General features: G+C 27.1%; 1 protein-coding gene across 1 annotated transcript; it reads right to left on the reverse strand.

Moving 5' to 3' along the window:
- Positions 1–5,119: 5,119 nt before the first annotated feature.
- LOC107461007 (protein DETOXIFICATION 48-like) lies at positions 5,120–7,412 on the reverse strand. The gene is made up of 3 exons (XM_016079434.3): positions 7,292–7,412; positions 6,459–7,195; positions 5,120–6,136 (listed from the first exon to the last, which is right to left on the reverse strand). Exons 1-3 carry the CDS (start codon positions 7,355–7,357, stop codon positions 5,323–5,325), a joined length of 1,617 nt encoding a protein of 538 aa, XP_015934920.1. The 5' UTR covers positions 7,358–7,412; the 3' UTR covers positions 5,120–5,322.
- Positions 7,413–14,981: the final 7,569 nt, after the last annotated feature.

The raw sequence follows: 14,981 nt of genomic DNA on the forward strand, positions 1-14,981 counted from the left end.
CTTGGCGATTCGAAATGACACTACAAAAAAATCACAGAGTACCATTGAATTTATTGACGAATTATTTTAATAAATCTGTCAGTTTATTATTGAATTTAATAATAGAATAAATTTGACGGTATAAATTTTTGTCCGTGACTATTTACTGACGAATTTAGCAATTAATATACTTTTAATTGGTAAAATTTTAGAGCTTATTACCGTCAAATTTTTTTCCTAGTATATTCGACAGTAAATTTTAATTTTAATTTTTTTAAAAATATTATAAATTCAATACATAATTTTAAATATTTAAATTTAATCATTTTCAAACTAATAAAATTGAAAGTACAAGATATCATTTTGATAATGGTTAGTAATCTACAATAACAACTAAAATCTTAATTAACAAATCGTATGGTTAAAAATCTTAATTCAAATTCACACATCACACGTTCATCATATTCTACACATATTTAAATACCAAACATTCTTAAAACAACAAAACATATCCAAATACTAAATATATTAATGACAATCTAAAAACATAATATTATTATTTTTTCTATACAGCTTCTATTATAATACATAATCAAAGAAGAAAAAAATCAACTAGTTTCCAATATAGAGCGCTAGTAAAAAGGACAATTTTCTGCGACAAATACAGAAGATGAAAATTAGAACAAATTGGATATTAGAACAAAAATTGTTATCGTACGACTCTCGTCTTGTTGAAAGTAAACAACTCTTGAACATAGTTGTGTTTCTTTGAACTAATACCACCATAATACCACTCTAATCATATTAGTTTTAGGCTGCAACAAGAAAAGAGATAATTGATTCCCAACAAGAAAAGCATCATAACATCTCCAATAAAAAAAAACAAACTTATGTAACTAATTATCTTTTATATGAACAATTAGAAACAACAAGCAATACTACACATTTTCAATACTGAATAGAAGAATGAATAATTTACAACTGACAAATGAATTCAATATATTCATAGTATCCCATACTTAAAAGTTGGAATAAAGCAATTTGTATACACACCTGAAATTTGCGACAGCAAAGACGGCTCTCGTTTTGGACGGTGATGAAGAGTGACGAAAAAGATGATGATAGACGACAATGAAGAGCGACGAAGATGGCAACGCTGACGCGACAAAGGCAGCGATGCTGACGTGACGAACACGACGAGGAGAGCGGGACAACGAGGAAAGAGAAGGATGGTGGATGGTGGACGATGATGAGAGGAGAGGTGGACTGGAGAGAATTACTGATTTGGGTTTCATCAGAAAAAATTGGGAAGAACTGAAGAAGAGAGAGAGTGACGGTTAGGGTTAGGTGAATCATATGTATATATTTAAAGGGTCAATTTTACCGATGAATTTACCGTTGAAAAATTTACTGATAATGCATAGCATGTGACCAAAATAGAACATTTCATTTAATTATCTTAGCGTTAGATTTTTTCGACCCAAAATCTGACGGTAATAATCACGCCAATTTTTTCTTTTTTTTTTCTTCTTCAAATTATTAACGGTGAATTTACTGTCGAAAAATCAATTCCGATGTTAATTTTTTTACCCGACGAATTTATTGTCAATCTGATGGTAAATTTGCTGGTAAATTCGCCGCTAATTTCTAACACTAAATTCAACGGTATTCAACGTTTTTCTTGTAATGTGAGTCGAGAATCGGGTCAAAACTAGATACACCACGTGGTTAAATGTAAACAAGATGCAAGAGCGTGGAGTTTGAAGATCAAATCAAGACAGAACGTGGGTGGCCACTATGAAGATTCTTCAAAGTCAAGAGAAGGTCGTGAACTGAAAAAAAAGAAGGAGAAACTAGGTCGTGGTCAAAATTTTCTTCAGGAGCAAGTCTATTCGTAGGGTCTATAAATAGAAGAAGTTTAGAAGAAAAATGGAACTTTAATAAAAAAAGACACTAGATCATCATACAAACTTTGCAAAAATTTTCAATTTCAGTGACGCAACAAAAGATCATGGAGTACAAGTACATGTGAGTGTTAGGAGCCCATTTTATTTTATTGTCTTTTGTTTTGTTTCTTTTCATTTCTTTATTTTAAATATTTCATTGTTATTTTGCTTTCTTTCAATTTTCATTTTCAATTTTGCACCTTCATTTATTTAAAGTTTTTATTTATTTCACATATTTCCGTTTTATCTGTTACAATTTGTCACCAATAGTTCGACGCAGTTCGTTTCGACATTAATATTAAGTAATTTTTGGGTCGAGCTCACTCTTTTTAGAGGAGTCGTATCTTCTCTCCGAACTGAGATCGACACCCCATTGAAGTTATCAAAAATCAAGTGAAACAGTAATATTTTTACAAATATACGTATAATTAGCACAACTATGTATTTTATTTTGTAATATTTAAATAGTGGTTGAATTTAGTGATTGATTTTAGTGTACGAATAATATTTTTTAAAAAATATATATATAAGTATATAAGTGAATATGTTTGTGCTTGTAGCATATACATTATTTAATTTGATCAGATATGTTTAATAATAATAACCTATGAAGTACGGATTTTTTTTTTTTGTTATGTTCTCAGTGTTGGATATATTTTGGATATGATATTCATTGATACTTGTTTGATACACATGTCTTTTGTGTCTAATTGTATCTTAATAAAAAAGAAAAATTATTCTCCGGACATACTTAAATACATCACGTATCAACGTGTTCAATCTTATTTTTAACATGTATTCTTGAAATGGGTTTAAAAATAATATATATGATTAAACATTAAAATAAAAAATATTTTTAAATATTTTATATAATTAAAAATAATTAAAAAAATAATTTATATTTTAATATCAATAAAATATTAAAATATTATTATAATTTATCAAAAAAATATTTATATTAGTATATCTTAATAACAAAGAATATCCGAGAATTGTTTCTATGGTTGAATAACGATGAAACCATGTCATCTTTTAGTTTTAGAGGAGTTTAATAATTAATTTGATCAGGGTCTTTCGGTCTTCAAAGTATCACTTCACTTTTCTCATTATCATTTGAAAAACATATAAAAGCTAGCATTGCCCGTTTGACTATCAAATCTAATCAGAGGTCATAATCACTCACATGTGTAGCTGAAATTTGCAAAGAACAATTCATATTATTCTTAATTGGTTTAATTAAACACACTAGTCTTTGCACCTAGCAAACATCACTAATAGGTAATGACCCTAACATACTAATAATAATAATAATGACAAATGATAAAGGAGATTACACTTCTATTTTAATTGATTGGTGCTTTTTGTAGCTTCTTGGTTTACTTTTCTTTGCAACTTTCTGTTCTAGCACTCATTATTAAGTCGGTTATATTTAATATGATGTTAAGCATTTGAAGGTGATGAGTCAAAGGAATTGAGATCACCTATTATTTTTATTTAATTTATTTCTTACTAATAAAAATAAGATTTAGCTAAGATATATTCTAAAAACACATTAAAATTATCATTTAATATTTTTATAAAAATCATAAAATTTAAATTTTAATGATCAAATAACCTCAATCTGAATAGTCAAAGGACACTAGCTACCACATTTAGGATCGGAAATTAAAGTGGTCAAATGCCACAAAATTAAAAGATGAAATCTCAAACGATCACTACTACTTCATTGTGGTGGCAGTGGCTTAATTATTGATATCTTATCTTTGCTTTACTTTCACTTCATCAATTTCAAAGAAAGGTATAATTATATTTATAAAATTTGATTTTGATGCATTACTATTATAAAATATTTATAAAATTATATTTATTCAGATTGATAATTAATATAAAAATTAATTATTAACTTGACATATATTATATATTTAAATATACATATAAAATTATTTTATTAAAATTAAATTTATATTTATGAGCTAATAAAAACACAATCATGCAAGTTTTGCTTAGTCTTCATCCCTTCTTCCGCCCCATTTAATTTTGTTTCCTTATATTCATCCACGTGTTATTTGCATATAAAATAAGCAAATGAACTACGGAAAATAAGACAATTGCTTGTCTTTATTAAATTAAAAATGTATTTAAGTTTTTTTAAAAAAGATATTTAAGTTTTTTTAAATTAAATAAAAATCTTTTTTTTATTAAATTATAAAAATATTTTAATAAATTAGTGGATATGTATAAATTTATCATCGTATCGAAACAAATACTTAAATTAATTAATAATTATTGCTATCGAAACACTAAGACTAAAGTAAGATTTTCTTAATTATTAGTGTCATGAGAAGATATTTGATATAAAATATTCTTTTTTTTTTTAAAAAAAAGAACTCAACCCACTAAAGTGAAGTATGCAAAAAAAAATTAACAACGAAAACAAGATAAAAAAAATACAGTACTATAGTTTGTTTGTTCTTTACTTTTTAGTTGTCATGGTTTCAATTACAGTGTAGATTGTTCGCACGTTTGTCCCATTTTTTGTTAATAAAACGAAATATTATTACGGAATAAAATGAGTTAAGAGAATAAAAATTTTGGTAGAAGTTTCCAACATGATAGAATTTGTGTTCCAAGGACGGTTAGGCTCAATGTTTTTGTGGTTAATGGGTGATGTATTATTTTGTGAAGGAACAAAAGTCTTTTCTTCGAGAAAGAGGAAAGAATTTCTGCAAGCTCGATAATGCGCAGCTTATTCTATATTGTTCGTGTTATGGTTGGTTCTTATCACGGGGTTACAATTTTTGACTTTTTGCTTCTTCCTATTTAAAAGCAAAGAAAAGAATAATCTAAAAGTGCCTAAAAAGTCAATAAATTATAATTTAAATGGCATAATTTTTTTATATTCAATTAAGAGGTTATGAATTTGAGTCTCTTATCTTTAAATGTAAGTTATAAATGTTGTTATTTCTCTATTTGATTTTATTTATTTATTTATTTTTTGAATATTCACTTATTTTGTGGTACGATTTTCATATTAACGTAGCATGTAACTTTAAAATTAAAATAAGAACTTGAAACAAAAGTTATCCTTTGAACAAAACACAAATAAATTAATACACACACACAATTAATACTTTTGTCTACGGTACAATCCAATAAATGGAACGACTCTCATTTGAAAAAAGAATTAATGGGTACAAGGAAACAAGTGATCATATAATTAAGAGGTGAAAATTCACGTGCAGTTGATTTTACATGAAGTTGATAGTTGAGAGTTATTAAATGAAAATTTAGTCAAATTATTCAAATTATCTGACGACTCTCAATTATCAACTTCACGTGAAGTCGACTGCACCTGAGTTTTTACCTAATTAAAAAGCTAGTTAGATAGTTAATTAATTCAACAATAATTAATTAATTTACACTGTTTATTATTGGTAGTAAGTGTGATCAGTGGGTCGGTTTCAAGTGATGATGATTGATCTGTGATCTTGCCAAGTTCATCATTCTCTACGGCGATCACAATCTTCTCGAGATGATTATGATGATGATCATTGATGTTCTTGTTACCCTCTCCTTTCGTTTTGGAATTATTAACAGAAGAAGAAGCAGCATTGGTTAGTTCCTTTGCTTTTTGTGCTTCAGCATTCCAATCAGTCTTGCATAGAACAAACAACATGAGGCCCGCACATGTTGCTTGGGCCGCAAGCAACCCAAACCAAAGCCCAACAAATCCCATCTTACTCACAAATCCAAGTACTACCGCGACCGGCATACCCACCAAATAAAACGAACTCAAATTTATGTTAGCTCCAATGGTGGGCCTTGCACAGCCCCGCAGAACCCCGCAACCTGTAGTTTGTGGACAGTTGCCGAGCTCGCAAAGCCCGACAATTGGCAATGCTATGGCCGTAAGGTTTAGAATTTCTTGGTCATTGGTGAAGAACCTTCCCCATTGGTGCCTCATCAAGGTGGTGAAGATCATCGCCGTGATGCCCAAGCCCATTGCACAAAAAAGTGAAACTATCATGCAAATGCGGGCCTTGGCGGGCCTATTGGCTCCCAACTCATTTCCCACCCTGGTGGAGACGCCAAGGCTAAGAGACGATGGGAACACGTAGACCAAAGATGTTGTTTGGATTAAGATTCCCATTGATGCAACGGTTGCTTTTGGATTCACCAACAGTCCACAAAGCATTATCATAAATTCGTACCTATATTCACATAATAGTAGAATTTAAGGTAAAATGTTAATTAAAGATAAAAACTCATCTGCAATTAACTTTATATAAAGTTGATAATTAAAAATCGTTAAATAATTTGACTAGGTTGTTATCTATTTCAAGTAGTACTTTCATGTGATTAAATATGTTAAATTATTTAATGATAAAAATTCAGGTGAAGTCGATTTTACGTAAAATTGATATCTAAACATGAAGTCAACTGCACCTGAGTTTCCACTTTATTTAATAGTTATTCGCTGTTATTTTCAGCGTAAATAATATTGGCTAAGAATGAAATAGTTTAGATTGGTACCACCACCACTCTAGGCAAACGGAGACGCAGGACGGCACAGCCAATGCAAGAAGCGATGACCATCCTTTGAAGCAGTCAATGCTCGGAGAAACCCAGGAATCTTTATAGATGCCGGAGAAGTAGACGAACGAGGAGAGGAAGACGAAGAGATTGAAGTTGAAGCACACCATTGCAACGGCCACCCCGGCAACACCCATCTTAAAATGGACAACAAGGAGGAAGTTCAGCGGAACGTGGAGGAGAACGGAGATGGCGGAGCAAAACGTTATCGGAAGCGTAATGCTCTGTGCTCTGAGATAGATTCTTAGAGGGTGAAGGAGGGAAAGAAAGAACAAATCAGGGATAGAAAAGAGGATGAAAATTTGAGCTGTGGACGAGATTTGGTGGTCTTGTCCACACCATAAGAGTATGTTCTCCATGTTGAGCCATGCCACGCTGATGGGCACGGTGGCCGCCAGTAAGAGGAGGACGGTTCTTTGAAGGGTGAGTCCCAGAATCTTCAACTGTTTGGCGCCGTAAGCTTGTCCACAAAGCGGTTCCATTCCGATGGCTAAACCGGAGATGACAGAGTAGCCGGTTATGTTGGCGAACCCAATGGAGAGGGAACCCCCGGCTAACTCGGCATCACCGAGGTAGCCGAGGAATAGCATCGAGATCATTGATCTTGAATACATAAGCAAGCCCGTTATGGCTGTTGGGCCTGATATTTTCCATATGGCCTTCATTTCTGCAAACGCCTGATTTGTATACAAAAGAAACAAGTAACATTTAGATAATAATTTTTATTCTCAATTTTACCTGAAAATAAAAGCACATGAGAATTTACTACGTACCTCGTTAGGACTTGGCCATTTCTCAAGATTATGTTGAACTTGATCGTTATCAAGAAGAGGGTTCATTATCACTTAGGGATTAAGAACCTAAATTGTGAAGATGCTTTTTGGGAGGAAGAGTATACGAGGATGATGAAGGTCACTGGGGGTATATATATATATATATACACACACACAAGTGTGCTCCCTATAAACGGTACCAATATAATGCAATTGATGATACTCAAAGTTATGTAAATTAATATTTAATAATATGTAAGTATTGCCTTTAAGAGATGTGGCGGCAAAGAAGGGGAATGTGCTAACAGTCACCGTCCTTCATCCATGCAAATTATAATAATTATTTTTTGGTGAAAATTCAGATGAAGTCAACCGTAAAATTAATATTTGAGAGTCGTTTGATAAAAATTTAGTTAAATCAATTAAATTATCTAATAGTTCTCAAATATTAATCTCACGTGAAGTCGATTTGTATTTGAATTTTCACCTTATTTTTTATGTATATCAAAATTAATTACTAGTATAAAATATATATTAAAATATAAAAATATTAAAAAATTATCAAAATTTATTATTTTTAATTATTTATTAGTCATTGATATTTAAAATTATGAAATAAAGTATGTTATTAAATTATTTTAAAAGAACTAGATAATATACCACACGATTTGGCATCTTTCCAAAGTTGAACAGTTATTAAATTAATGAATTTGTACATATTCTTTTCTCACTCTGCTGCATGCTTCTTTATATAATACAGAAAATAAAATTTCGTTTATGGTTAAGTCATCAAATTAAGCGACATATATATTCTCACTGGGAAAAAATAAACAGAACAAAAAGAGAGCTAGAATAATGGGAAAAAAAACGTTTTTTTTTTATATTGAACTAAAAGTTGAATAAATTAAAGTAATAAGTTCCTTTCACTGTAGGGATGACTAAGCATTTCAAAGTTGAAAATATTCACAGAAAAATATGAACTAAACTTCTCTTAGAAAGGATAACAAGTTCACAAAAGGGAATTTAGAAATCACTACACAAATAAAAAAAAAAACTAATGAAAAAGTTGAAAACCAACTCTTTAATCGACACAACAACAATGCCAGAGAGAGAGGAAAAAATGCTTAACTTCTTATACAAAAATAGAAAGATATTTCAAAACAATTCAAAGAAATATATCACACTTCAAATTTCGCAAATAATAATAATAATAATAATAATAAATCAAATAGTATAATCAACCTCTGTTTTCTATTTTGTTGGTTAAATATGAATTAATATAAAGAAATAATTTTCTAACAAAATTGTACTTTTTCATTAAGGTGAAAGCTCAGGTAAAGTCGACTTCACGTGAAATTGATACTTAAGAGCCGTTGAATGAAAATTTAGTCAAATTAGTCAAATTATCTAACGACTCTCAGGTATCAACTTCAAATGAACTCGAGTTCATCTGAGTTTCCACCTTTCATTAATCATATGGTTTTTCATGCGTACGTGTTCTTTGCTAACGAGAGAAGTTAATGGTATATCATCTTTTTATAAAGGCACTCTGAAAACTAAGTACCAAGTTCTTAATTACAAAGCTTTTGGCTTAGTTAATTATCTATTGGATGTTAACATATGATCGAGGATATTACTGTTTTTTGGATTTAAAAAAAAAACTAAAAAATTAATACTATAACAATTAATTTTAACTAATATTATAGTAAATTATCAAATAATTTTTAATATAAAATATATTAAATATTAGTTTTTATTGAGTTTAAATTTTAAATATTCATTTTTATAATATTTTTTTATATTAAATGTTAGACTCTTTGTTTGGATTAAGAGAATATAAAAGAAGAAAAAAAATCTAAAGAAAGAAAATAAATGAAAATATGAATTTTTTGTTGTTTGGATGAGGAAAGAAAATAGAGTAAAAAAAAAATTATGAGATCCATCAAAATATTTTTTTCTCAAAGATGAGATAAAAATAAAAAAATGTATAAATAAGTATAAAATTATTAATTTATTCTTTGACCAATTAAAAAAATAAAAAATTTAAAAATATTAATATAATTTTTTTCTATTATAATATTGACAAGGGGATGTTGTTTTCTAATACTTTTTGTGACAAATTGACACAATTAAAAAAAGAAAAAAAAAGCATAGATAGGCACTACTCTTTATTATGCTAGTGAGACATGTAGCTCACACCATAGCAACTAGCAATCAAATCATGTGTGTGTAGGGGGCGGACACAAAATAAAAAGAGATGGATACATGAATGTTTGTACCTACTACCAACTCTAGATTTCAAATGGGAATAATAATGCACCTTCCACCTTAGAAATATTATATAGTATTTTAAAAAATTAACTTGGGTTGGTCGAGTGGTCGGCTCATTTGTTCGCTTAAGCAAGTGTTGGGAGTTTGAATTTTGTCTTGTACATGCAGTAACTCATTGGCCAGCGGCTCAGATCCGCGACGGATTAGTCATTGACCTGTCGAGTTGGAGAATACCATGAACAACAAAAAAATATAGTATTTTAAAAGAAAATTTTTTATAATAATATTAAACAAACAAAATCTTTTTCAATTAAATATCTAATTAAGGTTTTTTTTCACATTTTTCTCCTCTTAATTTTTTTTCTTTTTACCTTATTTCATCTTTTTTTGTTTCTTTTTCTTTTTATTTTTTTTGCAATTTTTTTTCTTCTCTTTCTTCTTATTTATCTTATTCCTCATCTTTTTTCCTTCTGGTTTTTCTCTCTTTCATTTTTTTTATTCTCTTCATGTTATGTGTTTTTTGTACATAATTTTTTATGTTATTTTATTATAATTTTTTGTGTTATTTATAAAAAAATTGTATTAATTTTTAGAAATTTTAATGTGGGGTTAAGATTGAAACAAAAATTCAATAAGTAGCTTTTGAAAATTTGTTGGAGACTTGATGATAAAAATAGTTTTTTATTCTGCATTTTTCAATTTTTATATATTGAATGTATTACTAAAACCAATACTTGAAAAAAAAAACAAAATCTACAAATATCTAAGTATCTATATTTAGTAATATTATTATATTTTATATTCATACCCTTACATTAATGAATGAAAGAGAATAAAAACAACAAATAAAGTGTAATTGTTGCTATATCTAATGTAATTTTTAACTTTGACGACTCCATTATATTGTAGTTATTTATTAATTTACTTAAAAAGTTAAAAATGAATATCTATTGAGAACCAAAGAGGGGGTTACAAAATATGATAAGAGCATAAGATACATTAACACATAAAAAAGGTAGAAATTTAGGTACAATCGACTTCACATGAAGTTAATAACTAAAATTCGTTAGATAATTTGATTGATTTAACTAAATTTTCATCTAACAGTTCTCGACTATCAACCTTACGTGAAGTCGACTGCATCTGAGTTTTCACCCATAAAAATACAGAAGAAAAAGAATTGTGTTCAAAATTTGTTTCTTTTTCACATTTGAGCCTTATGCATGCATTCCCTGTAGGTTACAAGAGTCCTAGGCCGGAAACTAGGACTTTATGTTGGGTCTTTTAGTGCACTGCCGTAAATGGAGGGTTACCTTTTGGGGTTTTTATTTTTGTATTGTACTACAAGTAGTGTTTTTTAATAATATGAAAATTTAGTGTATTTTTATTTTGTATAAATACTACAAATTTAAAGGTAAAAAATTTAGTGTATTTTTAAAAGAGTTTACAAATTTGAAGGTCAAATTTAAATTTTAATATTAAAAATATTTTGAACAAACAAATCAGATTCTCTAATTTGAATTTTCTGAAATTTTTTTATTCAAAATCGAGTCTTAATTTTCTACCTCCACCTAAAATCGATTCTCAATTTTTTTACTTTCATTCAAAATCCGACCTTCAATTTTCTATCCTCACTTAAATTTGAGCTTCTAATTTGTAATTTTTAATTTAAAAAAAATCTCGATATCCATAAAAAACACAACAACTTTATGTAATTATACATATATAACACACTTCTCTAATCTATTAAAAAAAAAATTAGCCTACTTTTTTAGAGCCATGTCAAATATTGCCTCAAATAATACTAGATTCTTACAAAATTGCAAATCATTTTTTTTTACAATTTTTGTTAACCAGTGCTTTAAGGTTTATTCGTAAAAAAATTAGGATATATTTAATAAAAATATTAAGATATCAATATTTTTAGTTAACAATAAAAAATTAATTATTTTTTGCTCAAATATAAAGTAAATATAAAAGAAAATGTTAATTACGCGTAATATCTTTTAGATTTAATTAAAGAACAAATTTATCTAAATGTGTTTTATTGTAAAACTTGTTTAGGTAAAGTTTATAATATATTCATATATTTACTATTTTATTGAAAATAAAATTTACTTTATGATATGTAAATATGCCAAAAAATATAGAAGAATTTAAATAGCAAAAGACAATGTGTATCTTTTATATGATTGTCTAATTATTTCATTTTTTATAATTATTTATACAATTAATATAAAAAATAATTATTTTTATTGATATGATAGTAAATGTTTGTATAAAATTATTTTATATTATAAACAGAGTCTATGTCTGTTAGTATAATATACTTTAATAAAAGAAAAACAGATATAAAGACAGCAAACAAATTAAAGAAAAGTGTGTCTTTCGGTATTAGAGAATATATAAGAGCAATTAAACCAATAATAAAACAAATTAAATACAACCATACATGGGCTTGATACCAAAAAAGGATTTAATTTGCTTTTTTTTCCCAGAGCAGAAAAGGCTCACACTTGTTATGGTAATAAAAGGCTAATAAAGAAACATGCTACTTCATCCTCCATTCATTCATAATAGTTAATAATATAATATTCATATTTATCATTTTGAAGGAAAAGAGAGGCATATATACCGTTTTTTGCCACATTTGGTTGGGTTGAGTCTATGGCAAATTTGGAATGCATACATTATTAGAAAATTCGCATTAAACATGTTGCATACACTACTATTATTTAATTAATAACTCTTCTTTATATATACCGTTTTTTCCTTGAATTCTTTAGAATTATTATTTTGAAAAAAAAATTATAAACAACTCCTGATAATTATTTTAAAAAAATAATGAGATTTTTGACAAAAAAAAATTAACTCAATTTCTGAATTTTATTTTTATAGGATTAATTAGTCTTTGTGTCAAAAAAATTTAATATTATTTTTTTTGTACAAAAACTAATTAATCCCACACAAAAAATTAAAGACCAAGTTGGATATTTTTTTTTATCAAAAATTTCGTAGTCCTTTCAATATAATTATTAGGAGTCAAATAGGTATTCACTCTATTATTTTACATAAATTAAACCATGCATGTCATTATAGTCATGGACTATTTAGTGAGGCCATTATTATATTTAATTTAATATTTATAATTCAAGGGGCGGGCCTCACCGCTATGTCCCTTCTATACCTATTTTATTTATTTATTTTAATATGTGAAAAGTGGAATTTTACATAATGCTTCAATTGGCCATAACTGGGATATTTTTTTTTAATAATGGTTCACTTTTTATATTTATCTATCAAAACGTGTCTAAATGAAAGAATTTATCTTTCAATATTTTCAATGGCACATATTTCTCAATTTCTAAGTTTGTAGATATTATCCGTTTGATTAGATAAAAATGTTAAGTCGTAAATTTACCATACTCATTCTAATTTAGGTTTTTATTCTAAACGATAAGAATAATGACAAAACTTTTATATTTTATCTTTTGAAAATATTTAAAAAAATATTTATACTTTTATAAGACATGCTTCATTACATTCTTTAACCAATATGAGATGTTAAATTAGGGTTTCTTTACCATTAATGCAAAAAATTGAAAAATAAACCTTTTTCGGTTTAACCAATTAACATTTATATTTTTGTTGATTTTTGTTTATTTTTAGTTTCTTGTGGTATTTTTTCGTCCGACATGTCAATGACTAATTTATTATTGATCAAAATTTCATTTAAGGACTTGCAGCTGACCAATAAATTATTACATGCACAAAGCTGAATTCGAACTTTTGATACTTACTCAAGTAGATTAGTGAACTAATCACTAGTCCAACCCAACTTAATTTTTGTTTATTCATTAAATGTTGGGTAAAAATTAATTATGAAAATAATTAACGTATTAAATGATCAAATTAATATAAATTATAAAAAATTGATTTTTAATTAGTCAATATTAATCAATTTTAATACTCAGAGATATAATTTAGAATTTAAAATTTAAAACAAATAAAATATTTAAAAAAAAATTGTTCGATCTTGGCTAAAAAAATTTATTTCCCACACACTAATTTAAAGAGTTTAACTAATATGTGTTCTAAAAATATATGATAAGTTTACTATTAATACAAAATTTTAAATAAACATAAAATAAATGTATTAAAAAATTTAATTTTTTATATTTTGAATAATTTTTTTTATTTATAAATTTAACATATATTCTAAAAACACAATATAGATAAACTTTAATCTAAAATAAAACGTTCATTCTCCCATGTTAAATGCGCCTAAGAATTTATTCCGACAAACTATTATGAGATTAACGATATTAAAGTTAAGTGAGTTGAAGTATGCAAGACATGTGCCATCTTCTCAACGGTTAGTCATGGAATTAGGCCATTACATTGTCTTTTTCTTTATATACATTAAAAAGTAGAAAGGTAGTAAGCATATATTAAGAAGGAAAATATTTAACCAACTTGAGTTGGTCGAGTGGTTAGCTCACTCATCTGTTTAAGTAAGTGTCTGTAATTTGAATCCTGCTTTATATAAGCAATAATCTATTAACAAGTAGCAGACCTTTAAATAGACCTGTTGAGTCAAAAGATACCGTAAAAAAATAAAAAAATATATTTATTATACATGCTCTCAACTATTCATTAAAAATATATAAATGTTTCTTTAATTAACAGAATTATTTATACATCTTTGGTGGCTATATATTATAGACTAATAACTATGCTGGCTACATCGCAGGGATTTACTACATTTTGACACGTGGATTGACTCGGATTATGACCATTTTAAGGCTAGGTAAATTCACTAATCAACCACGCTAATTATTTTGTTTAGGGATGAATAACTCACAACATGAAAATAGTAAATAATAATTAAAAAGAAAATTAAAATTTAACAAAGGCAAAAAATTATGAAAAATTGCTTTATTTTTATTTTTTATTCAAAATGTTTTAAAAAATATAATTATAAAAAATTAACAAAAATAATAAAAAAATTAAAAATTATTTTTTGTTAATATTTCTTTAGTTTTTTTTATCAAAATAAACACAAAATACACTCATTTAATATTTTTAATTTTTTGAATTTTGTGAAAGAAAAAATAAAAACAGTAAAAATACTAAAATTTTATTTTTTATCAAAATTTAAAAAAATACTAAAAATAAAAATAAAAAATAAAAATATAAACCAAACGGCAGCTTTAAATTTCTAATGCATTTGTTTTAATTTGTATCTATTAAATGAAAAAATATAAAAAATTTTACTATTAATAAATTTACCATGTAACCTTAGCTAAACACCCCTCCCAAAAAAAGAGAATTTGATGTCTAATTATATTTATTTCAAATTAATCGTTAAAAATTTTTAGATGACAATTTAGTTCAATATGTCAAATTATCTAATTAA

Source organism: Arachis duranensis, chromosome 8 (assembly GCF_000817695.3).
Source record: "Arachis duranensis cultivar V14167 chromosome 8, aradu.V14167.gnm2.J7QH, whole genome shotgun sequence".
Lineage (NCBI taxonomy): Eukaryota > Viridiplantae > Streptophyta > Magnoliopsida > Fabales > Fabaceae > Arachis > Arachis duranensis.